Consider the following 22,702-nt stretch of genomic DNA (forward strand, 5'->3'; position numbering starts at 1 on the left):
CATAGCACAAAGAGCATCATCTGTTTGGACCTGATGATCTTAAGGGTCTCTTCCAACCAGAATGATTCTATCATTCTATGATCTCAAAGCTGCAAAACCACTGTGACACACACACAAACACTGTGCAGAGCAGCTCATATGATGCAGTTTATCACCACATTAAACCATTATCTATTAGCAGATGTATATCAGTACCATAGCAATAGCATAACTGATACAGTCAAAATATATTCTGAGATATCAATGTTTTTCTTTTCGGTTTAGAAGTATGATGGTGTATGTACATTTGATCTTCCTATCTACCTTCGTCTCTGTTTCCATGACATCTGAAACATGTAAGTCACATTTTAAAAATACTTCCTGATGAGTTGTATTCTGTAGAAATATGTAGGTTGTTCCCAGATTTTTCAAACCTAAAATTAGCTAGTTTACCTCAAACCACAAATCACAGCTTAAAAACTAGCTTCATTCGTTTTCTCTGTATATTAAAATGCACTGAGTACTGTCCATTTCTGTGACCTAAAGTCTAGATTCTACCTCTGCAAGCAGAAAAAAAGGTCTTTTAGAAAGGATTTGAGAATAGCTGGTGTTCCAGTCCCCAGCTGGGCAAAGTCTCCAATAAGGCGCTTACACTGCACTGAACAGGGCATATGTGTATGCAGCCTGCTGAACCAGGGATGTAACTGGGTGCATCATTCATTAATAATGTTTTTTAATGTCCCACTTTTGGGGGTGTTAACTCACAAGTGCAATGCAGCAGTAACGTTTCCCTGCACGTGAGGGATATTCAAAAAAGTAAGCTCTCTCTTGATGGGACAGCTCTGCTGACTTATCTATATAATGCTGAGCAGTGACACACTATTACATAGCGCTCGTGTAGTTCCAGTCTGAGTTGCTTATTTGTCTGAAAAATATTGTGAGATATCATCTCTAAGTATTTCCTCATAGTCTCAGTTTTACAATGTGAATGCTATGTTTCAAACAGATATGATTTCTTATGAGACCAAATTCTGCTGAAGAATTTGCCAAGATCGTTTTCACTGATAAATGCCACTGTTTTTGCAAGGCTCATGAATGGAAATGCTGGTAAAATGATGGGTTTAAGGGTACTCATATCTGATGTGGCTAATTTAGGTGCCTAAATTAGTGAGACAGTTGAGATGGACCACTTCTTTAGAAAGAACCAGAGCAGAAGCCAAGTGTTCACCATGTACAGGGACTCACCACCTGATTTGTGCATGTATGTGTCTAAAGCCAGGTGGTGGCAATATTCCCACGAAGTGTAATTTTTGATAGAGTCTGTCCATTTTGTTTAGCTATTTGGTTGCCTGCTCTCATTTTCATGCTCCCTTATCTACTGTAGCTCCTCTGCCAATCTTCATCTTTGTCTAGTCTTCATCCTTGCTTATTTTCTCATCTTTATCTTCTTGAAAATGCGATTTAACTTTCAGATTAACATTTCTGTTTTCAGCGGCCAGTTCGTTATTCAAGCGCCTGGGAACCTAAATATCTGTCAAAATTGCTTGATTCAAGTTTCTCTGTACCCCGTTCAGTATTCAGAAGTAGAAATATACACAGTTAAAACAAAAAATAAAAAAAATAATGCTTTACCCCCAACTCCTTTGTCTTTCTTCTTTTGTGTGTGAGTGGTTTGTCTCCCTGTGTTTCTTACTTGGCACTTATTCCTCTCTGGCATCATTTTACCTTCCCATCAGATTCTTCCTTTTAGTCTGTTACATTGCTTTCATTTTTTTCACATTTTTTATGAACTTTGGAGAGAAGCTTATCTGGATTTTGTCTTTTTTATTTTATTTTTTTCATGATCTTATCTACAGGCTTCCTCCTTCTACTAGTTTTTTCTTCAGTAAAAGAAAAAAATATTGATTTCCTTTTTCTATATTAAAAAGGTAGATCAAGAGCTCTTTTGTGCAGTATAAATAAATTATACTGAAGTAAGGAAAGCTAACTTCATAGTACAGCATTAAAGCCAGTGCTTTTATTTGTGTTTAAATTCCTGTTTTGAATAAAACCAGGATTTCAAGCAAAGATTTGAATAAGAAGTTCATTTCAAGAAATCACAGTTTTTTACTTAAACCCTCATATCTTTTAGTGTATCTCTGATTTGAATCAAGGGTTCTTTTTTTTTTTTTCCTTATGTCCCACAGAAACAAATGGCTCTATAACTCACAGTAAACAATTTTTTTTCTTGAAAAAAATCCAGTGAGATGAAGTTTGGTACATATAATCTCTGAAAAATCTCAAGGAAAGTATTTAGCTGTACATGACCAGCCTACTGATACAGGAATGCCATGTTCTCCTCTTAGTGGGCCTAAGGTTTAATTAATCTGAAATTTTAATCATTTGTTCATTTGCAGTTGAAGCAATGGAAGGTGAGGCTTTAGTTATAAAATGTCCCCGATGGAGTTCATCTGTGAAAGTCACCTGGTATCACATGGACACTAGCAAAATAATTCCTGCAGAAGAAGAGGGATCGCGAATATTTTCCTCAAAAAGATTTCTTTGGTTTCTGCCAACTTCTAGAGAGGATTCTGGAAACTATACTTGTGTTATACATTTGTAAGTGCAACACTGAAAATGAAAAGTGTAAGACTGAAAAAAAAAGTTTTAATAATACAGTCTAATTATTAGCTGCGGAAATGATGCATTTTTTTCATGGCATACACCATTTAATGTAACTTTTCATTCTGTAATTGCTATTTTTATGACAGGTCATTAAAAATCAATCTGTGACTGAACTACAATAACCATCTGTATGTTTATGAAAAACAAAACTCACATTTGTTACAAATATTTAGTATATCTCTTATAAAAATACTATTATTGACATATCTTTATTCCTTTTTTAAAGTTCAAATAATCGCACAAAGTCATTTGACATGAGTGTTCATGTGCATCCATATAAGGAAGGAATATGTTTCCCAAGTCAGATTCGTTACCCAAATGACACTGGAAGAGGAAAAATTGTTTGTCCTACAATTGACAATTATAAGAATGCTACTATCATCCAGTGGTATAAGGTAAATAAAACCCTGATAGTGACAGTTGCAGATCAGATTGCGATGAAAAGCTATTTGCAGCCACATAAAGAAAGTTTTATTTTCCAGGACTGCAAACCTCTTCAGGGAGAGAGATACTTCAAGGCAGAAAAATATATTTTTATTAACAACCCAAGAAAGGAGGATGACGGTTATTATACTTGTCAATTTATCTACACTCATAAAGGAAATATGTTTAATGTATCAGCAACAAGGATTTTCATAAGTAAGGGTAAGACAGTCATTTTTGTAGATTGCTAAGATAAAAAAGACTGATTCCATCTCAAAGCAAAGGAAGCTTCTTTTGTACATTAAAAAGAGTTCCTGTTGGTTTGCTTTGTCTTAATGAAACTTTAGATCCGCTTTTGTAGGTGAATTTTGTGGATGGGGATCCAAATGGATCAAGATGGGGGTAGATTCAGACCAGGTCACACTCATTTTTTTGCGAAAAGCCTCTGACAGGCCTGGTTACACACTGGAGTTGGTAGAGTTGTCTAGTAGCACTTATTTCTGAAAGGAAGAGTCTCCTCTGTGGGATGTCACAAAGCTCTGCTTCCTTTTTATTTGAGGGGAGAAGAATTTGTAGCTAGTGAGGATCATCTGGTGATCATTGGATCACTGGTGTGTCGATGACCTACAACTCAATACCTTCTCGTCCATCTCGATTATTTAGCATTTATTTGATAGTAGGCCTGAAAAAACTTTTCGATTTGTCTTGAATGAGACAAAATGAGCGATATATATAGAGGCAGAAAATGAGTGGAGCTTAGTGAATACTGTGTCCTTACTGTTTTGAACGTAGCCAACATGGCTGAAATGTGTGGACATTGGAGTGCCTCTAGAATGCAACCTCCTCAGAGGGAGCTTTGTATTTGGATGGTCAGGGGAAGAGCTTGCAGCAATCAGCAGTTCCAGGTTGTATCAACTTGCAAGACTTCAAGATGTGTCTTCAGTGCTGCAATCAGATCAGTAGAAAAACAGTCAGAAAGATTGTTGGGTGTTAGGAGATGGGGGGTGGAGGGGGCTTCGGGTTTAGATTTTCGTTTTGTTTTTCAAAAATAGATAGTGTTAATTTGCAGACTAATATCAGATCTTTTTGCTGTGTGGAACCCCCCAGCTTTGTGGGCAGAATGCAAGTTTGGAGCGTAGCAGCCTTGATTGCAGTTTTTGCCACCGTGACCAGATCTCGGCAGCAGAGTTTGTTTGGACTGTTCTTAGCTGGACAGAAGACAGATTTGAGCTGAGAACCAGTACAGTAACTTAGGAGGTGTCATGCCGTTCCTCCTCCCCTTACCTGTAATACCTTGTTGGTTTACATGCACATCTCTGCCTAACACTTAATTTTTGTCTGAATGTACTTTCATCAAAGCTTCTCTAGATGGTCATGGATATTGTTATGGCTGGGTTATAGTGAAAACTGCTGGGTTTTATTAGACAGAAAGGCATCCAAATTTATAAAAAAAGCCTTTGTTGCATCCAAGCAGATTACTTCATTTCAAAGTTAATCTGGCTTTCCTTTTGAAATCACTGCAGAAAGAAGGGATTGCAACTTGACATGTGACATCTGAGCTGTGACTGCCATGTCTGCTCCAGTTTTTACTCAGTTCAAAGTACTTAATGACAATTTCTTTGAGTTCTTATCAGCCCTTAAAATTACTATGCTGATGAGTGGAGCTGTTATGTTTTGATAATACTGCCTTATGATGTACATTGCTGTTGCCTTGCAGATCCACACTGACCCAGAAGGCCTTCTGCCTCCGAATGCTGGCAGCTAAGAACTTAGCATAGTCAGCTAGCTAGGAAGTTACTGACTTTCTCCCCAATTCTTCTCTACCAGATCCAGCTAATGAAAACTAGAAACAGTTAGGATGGGTAAAGAGAATTCATCTTCTGGCAGCCTGGGAAGCAGGGGGTTAAGTGAGTTCCTGAAGAGTTTTTAGGGAAATATGGTTAAGCCTTTCACGGAATTGCCTTGAAATTGAAGTGGTTAATGAGGGAAAAGATGGCAAGCAATGTGTTTGGGGTGGGAAATATGAGACAGCATAAAGGACAAGAAAAGAAGAAAAATGCATAAAGGGAAAAAAAATCTTAAAGATCTGAATACCTAATACAAGTCAAGCAGCTGGATGTAGCTTGGACCTGTCCATAATAATTAACAGTGGGGACAGAAAATGAATATGTCTAAGGAAGAGTAGTATTCCTTCTAAAAGATAATGATAAGGGATGCTCAGTGTCATGGCAGGCTGGTGTGATGGGAAGCAGTTGTGTGGCAGCAGAGAAAGGCCTGGGAACCAGGGCAACATGGGCAGGCAGCTGTGGGCTCGAGGGTCGCCAATTCTGATACTGCATGGAAGTACGTATTCGCTATTTCATATAATGGAGATGAGTAACTTCCCGAATGTCTGAAGGAATTTCTTGATCTCTTTTTTTTAAAGAAAAAAACAACACACACAAAAAACCCCAAAATAAGCAACCAAGAAAACACACAAACATATAACTGCATTTGCCTTTTTTTTTTCCTACTCAGCACCTAAGACAGTATCTGAGAAAGTAAAAAACTTCCTTGTTTCTTATGTACAAAGGTAAAAATTAAATAAATGAGGAAAAAATAGTTAAACTATTAACATGTACAGACTCCCTAGTAATATTTGGTCATTGGAATGAAATCAGACAATCCCAACAGACATGTGAAACACTGTTGAGTGTTAGTTTATAATTCTTCTCTGGGATCTTAAAATATTAACTGTACAGATTATAATAATTATTGTACAAAATGCTTTTTCACAACTTTCTAATATGTGCTTTATTTTCCTTCTTAATTTCTAAAGAAAAACCCTCACCTCTACCTCCTCAAATTTTATTTCCAAAAGATAAAGATGTAATAGAAGTGGAGCTTGGTACGTATGGACTTTAAATTGTTTTTAAATTAATATTTTGTGATGGTCTAGTGAACATGGGCATCTTCAAGAAAATTTAATGATGGGATTTTTCATTTCATTTTTGTACCATAATGTTTTCCAGATTCAATTAACCCCAGGCACAGTCATGTGAAATTATATATAACTGATGGGTTACTTAGGTATTAAGCATCAATTTCAGGGAATTTAAATAACACATTCTACTCTTACTGGGTATTCGCTTTACATTTAAAAATCATTTCTGCACTGGTTTATTGTCTCTGATTTGCACAAATGAAGGGATTTCTCCATGCCACCTAAAATCAATTCAGGATGTAAGTTAATCTTATCTAAACCCTGCTCAGATGCAGATTTACATGGAAATAATTTACAGTGTTTTAATTATACCTCTTCCAGTGCAACCATGACTCTAACTTTGGAATAAATATTTCCTAATGTCAAATACTTAATACGTAATTTCCTGGTTTAGTTTTGTTTGGCCTGGTTTACTTTACTTTTTTCCATCTTGAATAAAATCCAAGATGAGACTCTGCACGCCAGACTTACACAAATAATATATACTGAAGTTTAACGATGTTATTTCAAGGTACATTTGTGTGTAAACCAGAGTTACTTTCCTCAATAGTTGATTACATGTGTTAAGCATCACAAATAAAGTCTACATTGCCTTCATCATAATGAAAACAAACAATTCCTTTTGTAATCCTTGATTAGATCATTTGTTAAAAATCTCATGGTACTATTTCTTTTCAAGTCTCTTCTATGCATCATTTTGTCAGCAATAGTTCAGATAAATATGCCAAAATTAAGAGACAAAACTCACAGGTGGTATGAAGGTTTGTAGAAAAATATGTTATCAGGAAAATAAAATTATACTTGTTTTTCATCAATGAATGTTTGCATCTCTCTGTATCTTGATTAGGCGCTACTTTGTCTCTGAAATGTCAGGCCCGCCTTGGGATTAAGAAACAGCCAATAGCTGTTGTCACATGGGATGTGGATAATGTCCCGGTGAAATACTTAGATTTTTCAAGATTTCATGAAAAAACTAATTCGTAAGTATATGTAACACAGAATAATCTTTCTTCTATGCAAACCGTACATAGCCACTAAAGCCAACGGTACCAGGTCTTTCTCTCTCTATTAGTTTTGAAGGACGTGAGCAAGAATATTACAGAGAGACCACTTTGCATATTACTGAAATAAAAAAGGAGGATCTGCAGGCAAATTTCACATGTGTCGCAGTGAACGAAATGCACAACACAAAAGCCACGGTGACGTTGCAGCTCAAAGCACCATGTGAGGGTAGGATTTTTTTAGTTTTGTTTTGTTACACTTTGCACTCAGTTTGAAATATGTTGGTAATTTGATTTTATTATTTCTTTCTGTTAGTAAGGAAGTTTCTGTTCAGTTAAAAAAAAAATAAAGAAGCCTGCTTTCTCCCTATACGTTCAAGCCAGTGACAAAATTCTTATAGCTTCATTAGGTCAAGAAAGTCCTTGGGGTAAATTCTACCAGGAGTCAGGGGCATTACTCAAATGGTATCAGTGACAGATTAAATATAAAGAGCACAACTGTATCAGCCCTGTGATAAGAAGATCCTGTTTCTAGGATATTTCTGCTCAGTGACAAATGCCCCTTGCCTCTAAGATAGGCAGTCCACTTGAATTTGAAGCACCCTAATGTAGTGCAGTCTGCTTCATGAAATACGCAGGCTGTAGAGGAACCTCTGCAGGCGAGAGCTGGGCAAGGAACTGACCTCTCCTTTGGTCATCAGCATTACAATGCATTATGAGGAGCAGAGATTCATCTTCTTTTGGGAATCAAACTATTGTTTCTGGTGTGTAACTATGGCAGAAAACAGGTCAACTTTAAAAACAGGAGTTTCAGCTGCCAGTTTACTTGCCTCCCCTCCCATACCACATCTACTGTAGTGCCTTGGTTTTTGGCCAAATGTTAAGTGGCATGACTAACTTCTGCAAGGTCTGGCTTCATACTCTCCCACTCTGAGCAGCACTGTGTTCACTGCATGCCACACAGGGGTGTGAGTAACTCTTGGAAGGCTTTCCCTTGGCTTTGTTTTTAAATTCATGATTCTAGTAACTTCTGCCAAAGAAGGAAAATTGAGGTCAGTAAATGATGGGAAGTGGGATGAGCTTTAACTCCTATAGGATTTTTTTTTTTAATAGGGATAGCCAGATCCCTGTGAAAGCACTGTCACCAGCACCATTGAATTTTATTTTTATGGCAGAATATGTTATTGTGTCTGTGAAGGCACAAGAAACTGTGCTCAATGGTTTCCTTTCTTATCCCTTCAGATATGCTGAACCACCAAGGATGTCCTAAGGTCTTTAATAGGGATTAGTTTTCTATGAGAAGAAAAAAATAATAAAAAAAGTAAAATCAAGTGTATTGTGATCACAGGGTGTGCACAGCTCCATGTTCTGCAGTATTCTTGACTGTTCATAACTTCCTACAGGATTATGGCTTCAAAGCATAGACCTATTCCCTTGCCACAGCCCTAAGAAGGGATGTAGGTGAATTATAAGAGAGGATGGGTCATTGCCCAGCAGGACAGCACCGATTCCCGCCAGAGGAAGGTGGCAGGAGATGTTTTGGTTGGATATTACTAAATGAGTGTGAGTGTAGCATCACTCAGGAAGCTGGAAACACATCAGTTCTGCACTGAATTATATGAGTGTGGGAGAGTATTTGCAATGAAAGGGAAGGAAAACTAATAACAGTTCCTGCTTGCTCTAGTTCAGGTAATATTATACAAGTCCTTTATGGGCCCCATATTACAAACTACATGAAGGAAAGAATGTATTTTAAATTCTGTATTCATCAAATGATTAATTAATTCTGATTTTTGTCGTAGACAACTCTTATTTTGTTTTTTCATCCATAGGTCTTCCGTAAATGTTCATGAAAGCTCTTGACTGTGACCTCCCCTTTGCTGCTGCCTGTTTTGTGTGGGTGTCTGTCCCCTTCTCCTTGTTGCTGTTGTTGTCAAGATGCCTGCTTCTGCTACTCAGCGCTGTTGGTGTAAGCAACGCTACGTCCAGAAATAGTTGTGCTCTGCTTTAGTTTTCTGCACTCACTCCCTACACAGCTGAGCAATATTTACACTAAAACAATGACGGCTTACCTCTGAGTATAATGAAAATGCTGTAGGGTTTTCTTGCGCCTCACATCTTGTAAATGTGTAATAAAAATGTGTACTCTACTTATTTTTAGTGTTTTGTTTGCTTGTGTTTCCTGGATTTTTTTAAAAATATGTGGTTGTTCCTTAGTGTTTCCCACAGCACAAATTGTGTCTGCTAACTACTGTCCTGTTAATGTGCTTTTTACACAAGTTTCTGCTCTGTATTCTCGTGGGGTTTTTTGAGGGCATTCAGTATTGCTTGTGTTATCATTATTTGTGGTACAGACCTATGATAAGAGGTAAGAGATGAATAGGTGTTGTGCCACTTACTACTCAAATCAGTCATTTTGGGGGTATTTAATGGACTAGATAAATAGTGTTTAGCTGCACAGGTTACAGATTAAGGGAGGAAATAAAGATGCTGTAAGCAATTGCATTGGAGTTGCTGTTCAGTTTTAGAGCAATAGTCTCTGTCTTCAGAAACCTGCTGAATGAATGATTTGGCTCACCACATGGAAATTTTCAATGGGAACCAGGAATTAAATGTGTTTCTCTGAGTAATAGTCAAATACTTTAAGTCTTATTTTGCTGTTGGCAACATCATTGTAATTAACCCTAGCAATGTGCTTTGGTAACAATTGTAATCCACATAAGAATTAAAAAAATTGCCAGACAGGAGTTATGAGAAAAGGAGGATTTTCTTTCACAGTCAACAATGGCGAGAGCTGTTTGATTTTGTCTCCATGGAAAACAAAAATACTTCCTTAATACTGCCAGGAACAGATGTCATTGGAAAGCTTGTTGACATTTCACAGGGAAAAAACTGTATTTTCCAGTTTAGAATATATGCTGTGCACACGTGTATCCACATATGTCTATGAAGAAAAGCACTGTATTGTGAAAAAGGTGTCTCAAGTGTCTTTTCACTTATATTTTTAAATGGGAGATAAATGCTACTAAGAGAAGTTGATCAGCTCTTTAGAAATGAGCTATAAATACATGACCTGAGTACCTCAGTTATCAGGTGTGATGCAATGCAGTCAGTTCCTTTTGGTGTGACTTGGTGGTATTCAGACAGGACACACTATGTCTTTTAGATTCAGAGAATTCAGGCACATTCTCTCTTTGTTTTAACAGGAGAGTTTAACGAGGACTTGGCTATGAATTTTGACAGTCTCTGCAGCTATACTCTTGCTCCCATTAGGAGGTGCTAATGTCCCCGCAACTTTTAGCTGCTGTTGCTGCTGCTTCATTCAGAGGTTGCTTCTCCTCCTGCTGAGGAAGATCGTTCTCCATTTTTTTCTCATCCACCTCCTGCCTAGTCTTTGATCACCCCCAGTCAATACGGAACCCATTCTTCCACACTATTTTCCATCCTTTCTCTCGCCTCTTTGCTTGAAGTTATTTGCTATCTTCTGACTCTATCACCAACACTTGCTCATAAACACATTTTTCATGTCTCATAATACCTCTTTACAGAAAATATAGGCCGTCTCATTTCTTCCAGATTTTTCAGTCCTGTATCTCCCTTTTTAATTCCAGAGATGGTGATCATCCCACATTTTATACTCCCTCTCTATCACAAGACATATCCTCTCATGTGCTCTGAGATAATCTGCATAGCTTGTTCTGTGGTGTGCCTCTGGTCACTGTAAGGCTGAGGAATTTGAGGCAACTTTTAATTCCCTTTTCTTCCACCTTTCCTGACAAAGATGTAGCTCACCTTGCTGGACATCTGGCAAGAAACAGCGACTCTGCCTGCCAGACTACTCCCAGTTGCCCTCCACAGCTGCTTGGTATTTCTCACACTGGAAGATGCCACCTCTCAAGAAGGAGAAAACTAATTGGCGACACTGTCCGTGCCAGTTCAGGTCGTTGATAACTGCAGTGGATCAATGTTCACAAAAGCAGCTCTGCTGGCATAAGGAGAGAAGCTGTTATTATAGCTCCTGAGACAGAGGCAATGACAAGTAATCAGAGAAATGCTGGAAATGTTAACTTCTACCAGCAGAGCTGGGTCAGGACAGGAACATCCTTTCAGTGTCCCCTTTAATCTGCCTGCTAAGGAATACACAGGCTGTCTGAATACCTTCCAAGTCCTTCCCTTTTTTTTTTTTTTAATATAGAAGTTGCCACTGGCTTTTAGTTCCTCATCTTGATTCAGGACTGGTTAAATAACTGGAGGTGGCTTTTCTTGTGTCTGACCCACAATCATCATCTTATTTGTCCCTGGGCATTCTTCGGTTCTCATTCACAAAGAAGCGTAAAATGCCCAGAGGACCACAAATCTTTTTGGCATGAACCCTCTTCTCTGGAAAATGCCAGAAATTCCAGTCTTTTATAGCGGAGATAAAGTTCAGCCCAGAACATCAGCTCTGTTCTTCCTCAAAGATATTGAACGTCAAACCTAACCTTTTGGCTCATCTCTGCTAGACGGATGTGGACAGGAATTCCAGACTCAGACCTCTGCCTTTAGTGTCTGAAAGTGTATCGATCTTAGAAGCCAGAGAAGTTACAAAAAACTGCTATTCTTCCAGAGTTTGTCAGGAAACCCTTCAAATGTTGCTTTCTGACTTGTTTTCTCTGGCCTGTCCAGTATTGTTTCTTGTTAGCTGATAGTTCTGTATTCCCATTGCTCTTGAATATAAATAAATAGTATCAGAAGACAGTCATGAACTCTCTGCCACTCAATGATGCAGAAAAGTCAAACAGAACAACAGGATCTGTTCAGCCTTTTTCGGGGTCTCAAGAAGTGGCTTCTGGCCCTTGTTCCCATTGTGTTGAAGACAGATGATCTGTTTCAGAGAAATGAAAGGCTGAGTCAGCCTTACTGGGAACTGAACCTGCTCTTCCAGGAAAACTCCTGTGGAGTTCTTGTCTGATGCTTTACAAGCTGTATAAGCACAGGAAATTTATAAGCCTTGGTCTAATAGTGGAAAACCAAAAGTAAACAGTGGTTTTCAGGTTCATGATTGCACAAGTTGTTGTTCAAATCTATTTCTTCTCTAGATGTTTTACAGATATTTACTCAATGTGTTACAACAGTATTTGTAAAGTCATGGCAAGCACACTGTCAACAAATGAAACAATAGGAAATAATGGCGGTCTCTGATCCTTGGGTGACTCTCACCAGGTAATGGAAAGGGTTTTCTGATTTTGTCTCTGCATGTGAGTGTATTGACCAGGAAAATAGATCAAATAATAAAATCTGAAGGTGTCCACAAGGACAAAGTTCTTCATGAGCATCACATGACACTGTTAAAACTACAAAAAAGCCAAAGTTCACTATAAAAGAAATCGGTTTGCTATAAAAGAAACTGGTTGTTTTCTTACCCACTTCAATCTTATTGGAAGGTAGTTTCCCCTGATGTCCTAGTTCCAGTGGGGTAGGCTTCATCATGTGCCTGGTGTTTCTTTCTCCCTTTGAATGGCAAAGAAAGACACAGGAAAATGTGAAAATCATGTCAGATTTACCTTGCATCCTACCAGAGGAGAGGGAAAATGTACTTGTAAACTCTTTATTTATGTAGCTTTTCAGTGGAATTTCTCAGGCACTAATATTTTTAGGTTTCCTCCATAAATATTACATAAACTGCCTTATTCAACATTTCCTGGAGATGGGTTTAGTTTTTAGAGAAAACATGTATGGAACTGCTCTGAGTCTACATGTTAAAATCAAGTTGAGTAGATTTAGACATCTTTAATTTGCTTAGAAGCCTATTTCTGCTATGAGAGAGTTGCCATTAATCTTCCCTCCAAGGAAATAACAAAGCCTTTTTGTGTAACTGTGGTATAAATTCTTTGACATTTTAATTTCAAAGTTGGCTTTGGCTTTTGGAAGAGTGGTAATCATAATCTTGTCCTAGACTGGCTGTGTGCACACAATAGCACAGGGATGGTGACTGCCACCCTTATAGAATCACAAAACCACAGAATGGTTTGGGTTGGAAGGGACCTTCAAAGGTCATCTAGTCCAAACTCCTGCAATGAGCAGGAACGTCTTCAACTAGATCAGGTTGCTCAGAGCCGCGTCCAGCCTAGCCTTGAATTTTTCCAGGGATGGGGCATCTACCACCTCTCTGGGCACCTTGTTCCAGTGTTTCACCACTCTCATTGTGAATTTCTGCCTCATATTTAGTCTGAATCTATGCTCGATAACTCTTCATCTCTGAGATGGTCAGATTCAGGAGCTCTTCCATGAGGGAAGCTGGAACTAACGTGGGTGGCTCCTTTCTTTCCTAATTTTCTCTACTTGTCATTGCTATTTTACACTCCTTGACCTCCTTCAAAGGAAAAGATGGGGAGGACATCATCTACCTCTAGCATAGTTTAGTTTATTTTTGTGACCAGGACATGTTCTGTTTTATAGCTTGTTTGTGTACTTTGCTCTTATCTTGCAGATTTCATTCTTTGCACATGTTTCTTTGTGCCCTGTTTGTGCAACCATGCCAGAAACCTCCGTTTGTCCTTTTGTGGATGCTTAGGGTTGTCATGTGTGGGCTTAGATGCCCTGAACGTTGTTGCTGGTTGTGTTATTAACAGTTTTGCAATGTCACAAAATACGTAAACATCGTTGTCAGCTGTGGTATTTAGTGTAGGTAGGACTAAATTCAACAGAAGTAAATATTAATTGTATACTGCCTAGTATGCTTCTATCTTAGGGATCTCTGTGTTGCCTACGCCAGCTGGGGAAGGAAAAATCATTGTTGTCTCTGCTGTGAGCTCCTTAAATCTGCAACGGAAGCAAGGATACGAGAGGCTGAGGCTTCAGCCCACAGATTAACTTCTCTATGGCTAACAATATATTCCTCTCCTTTGCAGTGGGTCTTCCTAACATCCTCTTGATCACAGGATCTCTAGTTCTGCTAGTTGCAATAGCAGTCTCTGTTATACTTTATCAGTTCTTCCGAGTTGATATCGTCTTATTGTATCGGGAGGTATTTCAGCCCTACTCAGTCAAGGATGGTGAGTAAAAATCAAACAAGAAAGTTTAAAAAAGGGAAAAAGGCAAATAATCTGGAAACTGATTCATTTGATAGCTGCTTACTAATTCATATGACACCTGAGTCTGATCCTTTGCTTTCTCATAGTTTCTGAAATCGTTTAGATAAGAGGGGACAGACATAACTCTGGTGGTGCTTTACATACCCTTGTTTCATGAGTTCTTTAGTGATGTATTACATAAAACAAGGATTCAGTCCTGGTTTCATATTTTTCTAAGAAAATATTTGCCAAAATATTGAATGACAGTGAAAGTCTGATTTATAGTGCTATTAACTGTGCTTCTTATGTGCTCTCTAAAGCAAAGGATCCAGCCTGCTGGCTAAGGTATTAACAGGCATGTGTTAGAGCAATACAGTTTTTACAAGCCAAAGAGAAAGGTACTAATATTGTGGAAGACAATTTTGGGTGGACTACATCCCATCCAACTTTAGGGGTGGACTTCAGCTCAAGATGGAGACATCCAAATTAATTTGCAAGCAACAAAAGTGCATATGTGCAAATTCCCGTAATGGACATGAAACCTGGAGACCTGGGGCTGGGTTCAGCTGTCTATCTGCAAGCAACTAGTGCTGCTGGAACTCCCTTGGGCCTTAGGAGACACCTGAACTCCTCTGCAGCAGCAGCTGAAGGGCAGGCAGTGCCTAATGATACTGTGTGGTATATGGTTTTAGGTGTCCAAATCCAGCTCTTCATCAACGAAATCAGCTGAGCTAACTAGACACTGGGACCTTGCATCAGTGGTCTAAACATGGTCATCCAGAGTCATTTGGGATGGCTGAAAAACTGGACACGTAATACAGATCTACCATATGTTTCAGACTTCTGAAACAGGGTCTGGAGATTAGGCAGGGTACCATAGGAAGTCTCAAATGACACTAGATGCCTATGATTAGGCAGATCTCCTGGGCCCCTGGCATTTACACGATAGCAGTCTGAATCACTCTAGGATTCACTAACTGCAGTGGCCAGTTCTCCACTGATTGTAGCAGGAGTTTAGACACCTAGCTTTCATGTAGACACCTAAATTTACATTTTTTAAATCCAAAACTGACTCCTACCACAGACGTCTGCACAGTAGATGTCTACAAGTGATCTAGTTACTTACATTCTCTTTAAAGAGGAAAAAATTATGGTTTTTAGGGCAGTTTCCACTTAAGTATATTTTATGATGAAATTAATCAGACTCTGGAAATGGCTCTTTCTTTTTTATTGTAAAGATGGTCTGCACAAGAACCTGAGATAGCAACAAAAGAAGATATATGATCATCTCCACTGAAAATGAACATTTGGAATTAGAAAATAGATGCTGTAATGGAAAATATATTTGAGAGAAATGAAGAAAAGAACAAAAGAAATATTTGACTTTGTACTTGGTTATGACTGTAAGACTACTTCCTGAGTAACAGAGCTTTTCACTCAGAAATATGATATGTTGTGGGAGTGATGAGTAATTTCTTCAAGGAGGAAGAATTCAAGTGTCCTGAAGGACAAAGGCTGTTAACAGCCTATTGTATCAGTGGAAAAAATAAATGCTGAGCTTCATCTCTGTTTCATGCTAATATGCATCAATCAGTTGAATTCTTACTCTATATGCTTTAGGATATAGCCTCCATGATACAAAGGTTGGGTTCTCCAAAGTTACAAACACACAGGACACAACAATTGAGCATGGAAAACACTGAATCTGCACAGTCTCTAATTTCCAAACATGCACCCAATGATATACACTATTCAGACTAACAGGAACTTCTACTTAGATCTACTTCAAAGACTGATATTTTTACTTATCTTCTAGCTTTTGCAGTAGACAGTTCTAATTCATGTTAACACAATATGCTTTCCTCTTTCTTGGCCTTACAGATGGGAAGATTTATGATGCATATGTAATCTACCCCAGAAACCATACCAATGAAGCTAATTTTGTGGAATATTTTGTTTACCAAATCATGCCAGATATTCTAGAAAATAAATGTGGCTATAAACTCTGTATTCATGGGAGAGACATATATCCTGGAGAAGGTAAGTTTCAGATCAGATAACGCACTGAATGACTTGTGAAGCTTGAGCAAATTGTGGTTTTAGACCCGTTTAGGGGGTCTCTTTATGTTCTTTAGCTTGCTGCTCATCTCCTCAGCAGCTGCTCTTTCAGGCAGGGTGGCACAATGACACTCTGTGCTTGCTGGTGTGCTAAGAAGATCAAGCTATAGGGCAGGAGTTCAGGTTGCTTATTGTCTTCTTGGGTCATACAGGAAATGTGAACCCAAGTGTGACTTTTAAATATATATCCGTTCCTTCAGTAGAGTAACTCTGCACAGGCATTATCTGGGCAAAGCCACAACCAATCTGTATGTGAGTAAGTCTACAAGACATGGAAGAGGAGAAAACCACAAAATAAGTTGAGGAATTAACCTTGCTGTTATCACTCAGGGTTTTTCAAGCTGTTTTGGCGGTGCTAAGAGTCACAGGAAGTTCAGTTTCTGTTAAGTGACGTGACGTGCTTTCACTTCACATAATTTCCAGCACTAAATCATGGGAGTTGGTATTCTTTATTACAACTTCCTTGTCTTCCAAAATGGAATCATGTTAATTTACCTGTGCTAATCTCAATATGGACACCTCTACACTTCTTACGATTGCTGTCATCTAGGTGCTATCTGCTTTCCTCCAGAGCTGACTGCTCTGTTTGTCTTGTGCTCTGGTTGTTCTGTGGACCAGAGCTTCTCTCCCTGTCAGTAAGCAGGCATGAAGCCGAAGCCGGCACATTTTCTGTTGCACGTTTCTGAAATCATCTGCATTGTTGTCAGTTGTCATTCATCTGCCCAGAGCTGGGCTGAGATCTCTGATGTCCTTCTCTTCTGGAGAGTATCAAAAGTGCTGCCTGACCTTGGGAAAAGCCACTGCAACAAGAAGGTAAAAATAGCTGCAAGAGTTTTTAAGCCAGACCATTCCCAGATCCAGAACAAGCAACTTACAGTAGCTTACAAAACTGTCAATGACCAAAACTTATGCCACCTCTTCAGGTGATTAGGGACAGTACAAGATTTTGTTATGAGACACTACTCTCAAACTGTGGTTTGTGGCTGGCAATCCTGAAGAAAACTGAGCATGGCATGCAACTGGGGTGACGACTGTGGGACCAACAGGGACTGTAGTGAGTTGGCTGAAAACAAAGACATTTTCACTGTACAAAGGCCTGTAACACAGGAGTGACAGACAGAAGACTCACCAAGCCAGCCTTGGACAGCGAGTAACATTGGGTTCACACGTTTAGTCTTATTTAATCAAAACTCTAAAAATGTCCTGAGCGTTGACCATTATCCTTCTATTTCTCTTCCTGCCTACTTTCCCAGCCTTCTGCTTTTCTCTTCCTTGCCCACTTTAATGCCCCCAAATGCTTCCACTTGGCTGGAAAATATATTCAGAATCTGCCTGCCACTGGGAACTCTTAAAAGTTCTTTGTTTCCAGGCAGATGGACTTTATGCATGCAATCCCCACTCTTGTTTGTCTTCTGACCTTGAGCCTTTCATTACCAGATTTCCAAATCCAAAACCTTACAATTAAAATATGCTAAGCAGAGTGAAACAGGAAATGCCACTTCAAGTTACTGTGATCCTTCCTGAACATCTATCATAGCATTTAATGAATCATATTTTTCAGTGTAAAATTCCATGTATTTCCAGAAAAAAAATGCAGTGAGGATATAAAATAGAATTATTATTGCAAGGCATGCTTATGACTCTTAGTTCCAGAGCAAAGCTTTGTTACTTGAAACTTGTGTTGTTCCAGTAAAAAAGAAAGTTAAACAGAGTGATTCAAGTGATAAACAGCACTGCATAGCTGTTGGACTCCCATTATGCTTCCCTGAACTATCACTCTTTTTGTTTCCTGGTCTTAACTGTTTAATGGCATTTTCTGCAACCTAATAGTTACCTGAAGAGGTGCAAATGCAAGTACTACCCAGCAAATCAAAAGCTTTCACCAGCATCACCTTCTACTCTGTCCTTCTGATGGTCTCATTGTCTTGCCAACTGCATTTTTGCTGCAGAATATGATAAAACACCATTGGAGCTGCTGTATCTGTAATAGACAAAACCATGAAAAAACAACAAAGGAATGAACATACTTCACTCAAGCAATGTTTTGTGTGGCCAAGTGTCCTATCTTCAGCAGTGGTCATGCGCGAAGGACTGGAAAAGACTTTAAGAACAGGGCAAGCTTATTCTGTACTTCCACTAAGGTACTCTCCTAGCACTTTGTGGACTTCAGATGCTCAAATTTTTGTGTGTAGCATCTGTTGATGGATTTTTCTTTCACAATGTTTTCTGCCACTTTCAGAACTCGTTCTAGTATTCATGAAACAAGTTGCAATGAATCCCTCAGTTAAAGTATTTACAGCATGCAGCCCCATCTTTCCTCAAGTATGGCTTCAGAAATCCAAATGGGGAAGTGAAAACCTCCCCAAGTCAATGGTCGTTCAGTTCTGAGCACAACAGACTGCACCTCAAAACTAATAAAGATGCATGCACTTTTTTAAAAAAAGTTTTGTTATTGTGGGAATTAAACATGACAGTAGTTGCTTACCTTAAATTTTTCACTCTCTAAAGGATTTATTCTCCTAACATCAGGAAAAATTCATTAAAAAGAAGAAAATATTTGAATTGGTAAACATCACAGAAAGGCAAATTGTTTTCATTGAATACCCTCAGAGACAAGAAACAGGACAGAGAAGACATTGAAAAGGCTCTCTTTCTGACCCAGGAGCTGGAAAAGCTGGGCCTCTCATACTGAGAAGACCCTCCCAAAGGGCTGGTAGTCCCCAGCAAAGGAAAAGAAGATGCATATGCAGCTGGCTGATGACTTCTGCAAATAAATGTCTTTGTTAAATAATTGATACATTGAATTTCCTTAGCTCAGCTCCTATCTCCTTTCCTTTGGCCCAGGATGACATGCTCCCACTGAAACAACTCCAGCTTTCATCCTACAGACCACAGGAAAATCTTCTAACATGGGCAAGCATTTCACTGGACAGGCATTCATCTGCAATCATCCTCCCGTAGACATCACACAGGACGTTGAAAAAAAGCAGCTCCTGGAGGCCTGATGTGGAGCTTTCTAAGTCGGCCCAGAAGTTTCTCACATAGCATGAGTTTGCGAGGTTCAACACCTCCAGCATCATGGCCCCAGTTGCAGTTGATCAGGTCTCCCTAACATGGTAGTGGGATAGAAAAACACCTTTAGTCGTGCTGACATACAAATGCCCTGAAAGTCTGGATCCACCCCCAATCCAATGCACAGGTTAGTGTATAAATTAGCCTGCCATAGCTCAGGAGAATTAATACTCCCTCTGTCAGTAAGTAAGTCTCTTAGAAGTAAATCACCCAAAAGTTTCCAAATGATTCATTTTCATTGGGAAGTATGGCAGGATCAGTCTATAAAGCACCAAACTTGATACGACATCCTTCTTTACATGGAGACTATTGATCAAGCACAAATTTGATGCAATCCAGATCTACTGAACTTGGCCTTAAGTTGCTGGATTAGAAATTCCTAATAATTAAGAGCAGTGAAAATATTAATGTTTCAACCAAAGAAAACATTTGAAAGGAAAGCTTTTTTGGTTATTGTTGTTGGTTTTATTTTATTTTATTTTATTTTATTTTATTTTATTTTATTTTATTGCTCATTTTCTACTGAATAAACAGTACCAAACTGAAGTGAGATGGAAGTTATTTCTGGTTAAAAAGCAAAGAAAATGAAATGCCTGAACACAAAAGGGTTTATAAAAGAAATTTCAGGGTCTCATCATTTTTTTGTAAATTCCTAGATACAGCCACTGCAATTGAGAAGAGGATGCAGAAGAGCAGACGGCTGATCATCCTTCTAACACACCAGCTTATTAATTGTAAAGAATCTGCTTATGATCAACATATTGCTTTATACAATGCCCTCATTCAAAATGACACAAAGGTGATCCTTCTGGAAATGGAGACAATTGGGAATTACGAGAAGCTTCAAGAATCTCTTAGATTTATTGTTAAGCAGCAAGGTACCATCAAATGGAAAGAGCAACACACTGTGCACCCACAGTCATTGAATTCTAAGTTCTGGAAACAGGTGAGGTACCATATGCCACTGACACTGAAGTCCTCATACTCAGCTAATGCTGGGTGAACTGTCTGTGGAAATAGTGATGCACTAACAGGATGGACCACATGCCTGCAGCTCTTCTTCCTTTCTTCAGGTACACGATTTTACAGCCTGGAAGTCTGGCTGTGTTTTTGGACTTTTTTTCAGTCCTTCAATTGAGTAACGATAAGGTAAACTGATGGAAGAGGTCTGAGGAACTGAGGGAAGTTTTATAGGTGCGGGAGTTCTGTAAATAAAGCATTCTAGGCTGTGTGCAGAATTGTGCATGTCACAGGAAGCAAAATGTGCCCGTACTCTTCCTATGTATAGTTGTACATATAACTGAAAGTTATTCTGAATAGCTAAATGTCCTGCAGGTTTGTTTTACCTTTCTAATACATTTGATCAAACATAAACGCCTTCTATATTATTTGACTAAAAAGCATACTGTATATTATGCAAGTAGAAAATATAATGCTGTGCTTTTTAAATATTATTCCACCACTTTTTCCTTTTTAATTCCACCACTTTTTCCTTTTTAATTCTATAGCAATAATAATACGATGAGATTCTATATTTCCTTAGTATGGATGCTTAAGTAAAGGCTCTTTTGAGACTGATGTGAATACAGCATGTAAAAAAAATTAGCACTTTTAAGGGAAATAACACACTAGTACATATCCATATGTGTTTTTTTATATTTTAATGAATATATTAACATGAATCTCACACAAAGGGGAAATTTTAAATATTTTAAGTACAGCAGACCCTGCTGTTACTATTGTTATTGTAATCTCTGGATTGAAATAACATTTTAAAATTTACAGTGGTTTTTGTACACTGATAACATTCTTTACGCTACTGAAAAAAAGAGACCGCATTTTTATAACAGGCAGTATTAACTTTTTTTTCCCCTTGCTTTGACCTTATGTACAGTTATACTTTCTTCTGATAGTGAATACCCTGAGATGCAAAGGTCAGAGCCAAATCTCCTCCTACGTCAGGGGAGTATGAACAAAATATGTTCTAGTACAGATATCCTTGCAAACTTTAATCTTCTTAGCTTCTTACAAATAGGGTTTTTTTACTGTTGGAGTATGTTTGGTTTTGAGCTTCAGGCCTGCTACAGAGATGGACTTAAAAAGTGAAAATTAGATGAGAACACATAATGTTTACCAAGTCCAGGCTTACAGAGCAGGCAAGTCCTTTCCTTGTACTGTAAGTTTTTATTGAATGTGGATCTTCAGACTTATGGCTAGATATCTGGAATAGGAAAAATGTATATTCAATATATGTATAGATTTTTTTTCAATATGAAATTAAAAGATCAATGACAAACTAAACAGCTTTTCATAGATGAGTTATATTTTCAAGTGTTCATGCATTCATCATTCAATTCAGCACAACTACAAAATATCTACTGTTGCATTTTTTATTGCTTTGTTAGGTTGTATGCAGTGTTAGGCCTTGTTCCAAAAGATCCCTCTGGATAAACCCCATTGTCTCTATGGAAGTTCCACAAAATGTATGCATGCCAGTGTAAGAGAGTAACACTTCTTCTCACAGAAAAAAATACTAATACTAGGGCCTGTGTAAAGCAGGAAAGACTGTTGTTTTTCACTGTGAAGATTTTCCATAGCAGCTTCTGAGCAAGACAGAATATTAACTTCCAAGATTATCACAAGATAATTTTTTAATAGAGTTTGAGTCCTGCGCACTTAACAAGGAAGAAAGGATGATAGCTGGGTGTCTCAGAAACAAAAAATCTGGGACAAATTTTGAAGCTGGAAAGGGATAAGAGTAGAAGGTATAATGATCAAGTTCATGGGGTCAGCAATGAATCAAATTAATCTGAAACATCCTGATATCTCATTGACTTCTATCAGCCAGCCATGTAGTTATGATGGTGAAAAATAAACTCACTAAATGGGTCTTGTGGGGACAGGCCTTTTGTGTCAAGCCTCATGGTCAACCAAGAAAAAAGAAGAAAACAATATCAAGCAAAGTCAGACACCTCTTACTGTGGTTTACCAGCAGTGAACAGTATGGCTTTGGCAGAAAGAAAAGGGGCAAATTCTGAGAGAGGCAAAGAAATTTTACAGAACCCAGGGTGAGTATGTGACTGTAATAATAACAAAAAAATGCTGTAGTTGTCATTTCTTTTTGTATTCCTTGGTGGTTACTAAAGAAATCTGAGATATGCATTAAAATTAATGCCTTTCTACCGATGTTATCACGTTTGTAGTGTTACAGAGAAAACGCAAAAAGAACTGTGGACTACCTTTCCAACATCATTCCAACATCAGAACTGCTGAGGCCACACCTGGAGTCCTGTGTCCAATTCTGGGCTCCTCAGTAGAAGAGAGACATGAACAGAGTGGAGAGAGTCCAACAAATGGCCACAAAATTGGTGAAGAGACTGAAGCAACTCTCCTGTGAAGAAAAGCTGAAA

The 22,702-nt window shown here is 38.4% G+C and overlaps 1 protein-coding gene across 3 annotated transcripts; it reads left to right on the top strand.

Moving 5' to 3' along the window:
- The first annotated feature begins 268 nt into the window (after positions 1 to 268).
- Positions 269 to 20,295, top strand: IL1RL1 (interleukin 1 receptor like 1). Of its 3 annotated transcripts, none has more exons than XM_065656308.1 (10): positions 269 to 335; positions 2,376 to 2,577; positions 2,870 to 3,038; positions 3,126 to 3,288; positions 5,885 to 5,953; positions 6,897 to 7,029; positions 7,122 to 7,279; positions 13,941 to 14,084; positions 15,984 to 16,142; positions 19,949 to 20,295. In XM_065656308.1, exons 1-10 carry the CDS (start codon positions 269 to 271, stop codon positions 20,293 to 20,295), a joined length of 1,611 nt encoding a protein of 536 aa, XP_065512380.1. The 3 variants fall into 3 exon arrangements, with proteins under 3 accessions (XP_065512380.1, XP_065512389.1, XP_065512397.1); XM_065656317.1 differs by having other exon boundaries at positions 7,122 to 7,273; XM_065656325.1 differs by lacking the exon at positions 13,941 to 14,084 and having other exon boundaries at positions 7,122 to 7,273.
- Positions 20,296 to 22,702: the final 2,407 nt, after the last annotated feature.

The sequence above is a fragment of the Caloenas nicobarica genome, chromosome 1, assembly GCF_036013445.1.
Source record: "Caloenas nicobarica isolate bCalNic1 chromosome 1, bCalNic1.hap1, whole genome shotgun sequence".
NCBI classification, from domain to species: domain Eukaryota; kingdom Metazoa; phylum Chordata; class Aves; order Columbiformes; family Columbidae; genus Caloenas; species Caloenas nicobarica.

What these genes read in the sequence shown, in the direction of transcription:
- IL1RL1 (XM_065656308.1), top strand. Translation starts at nt 269, where the DNA reads ATGATGGTGTATGTACATTTGATCTTCCTATCTACCTTCGTCTCTGTT. An exon ending in TATACTTGTGTTATACATTT is followed by an intron (nt 2,578 to 2,869) that starts GTAAGTGCAACA and finishes CCTTTTTTAAAG; the next exon opens with TTCAAATAATCGCACAAAGT. An exon ending in TGTAATAGAAGTGGAGCTTG is followed by an intron (nt 5,954 to 6,896) that starts GTACGTATGGAC and finishes TATCTTGATTAG; the next exon opens with GCGCTACTTTGTCTCTGAAA.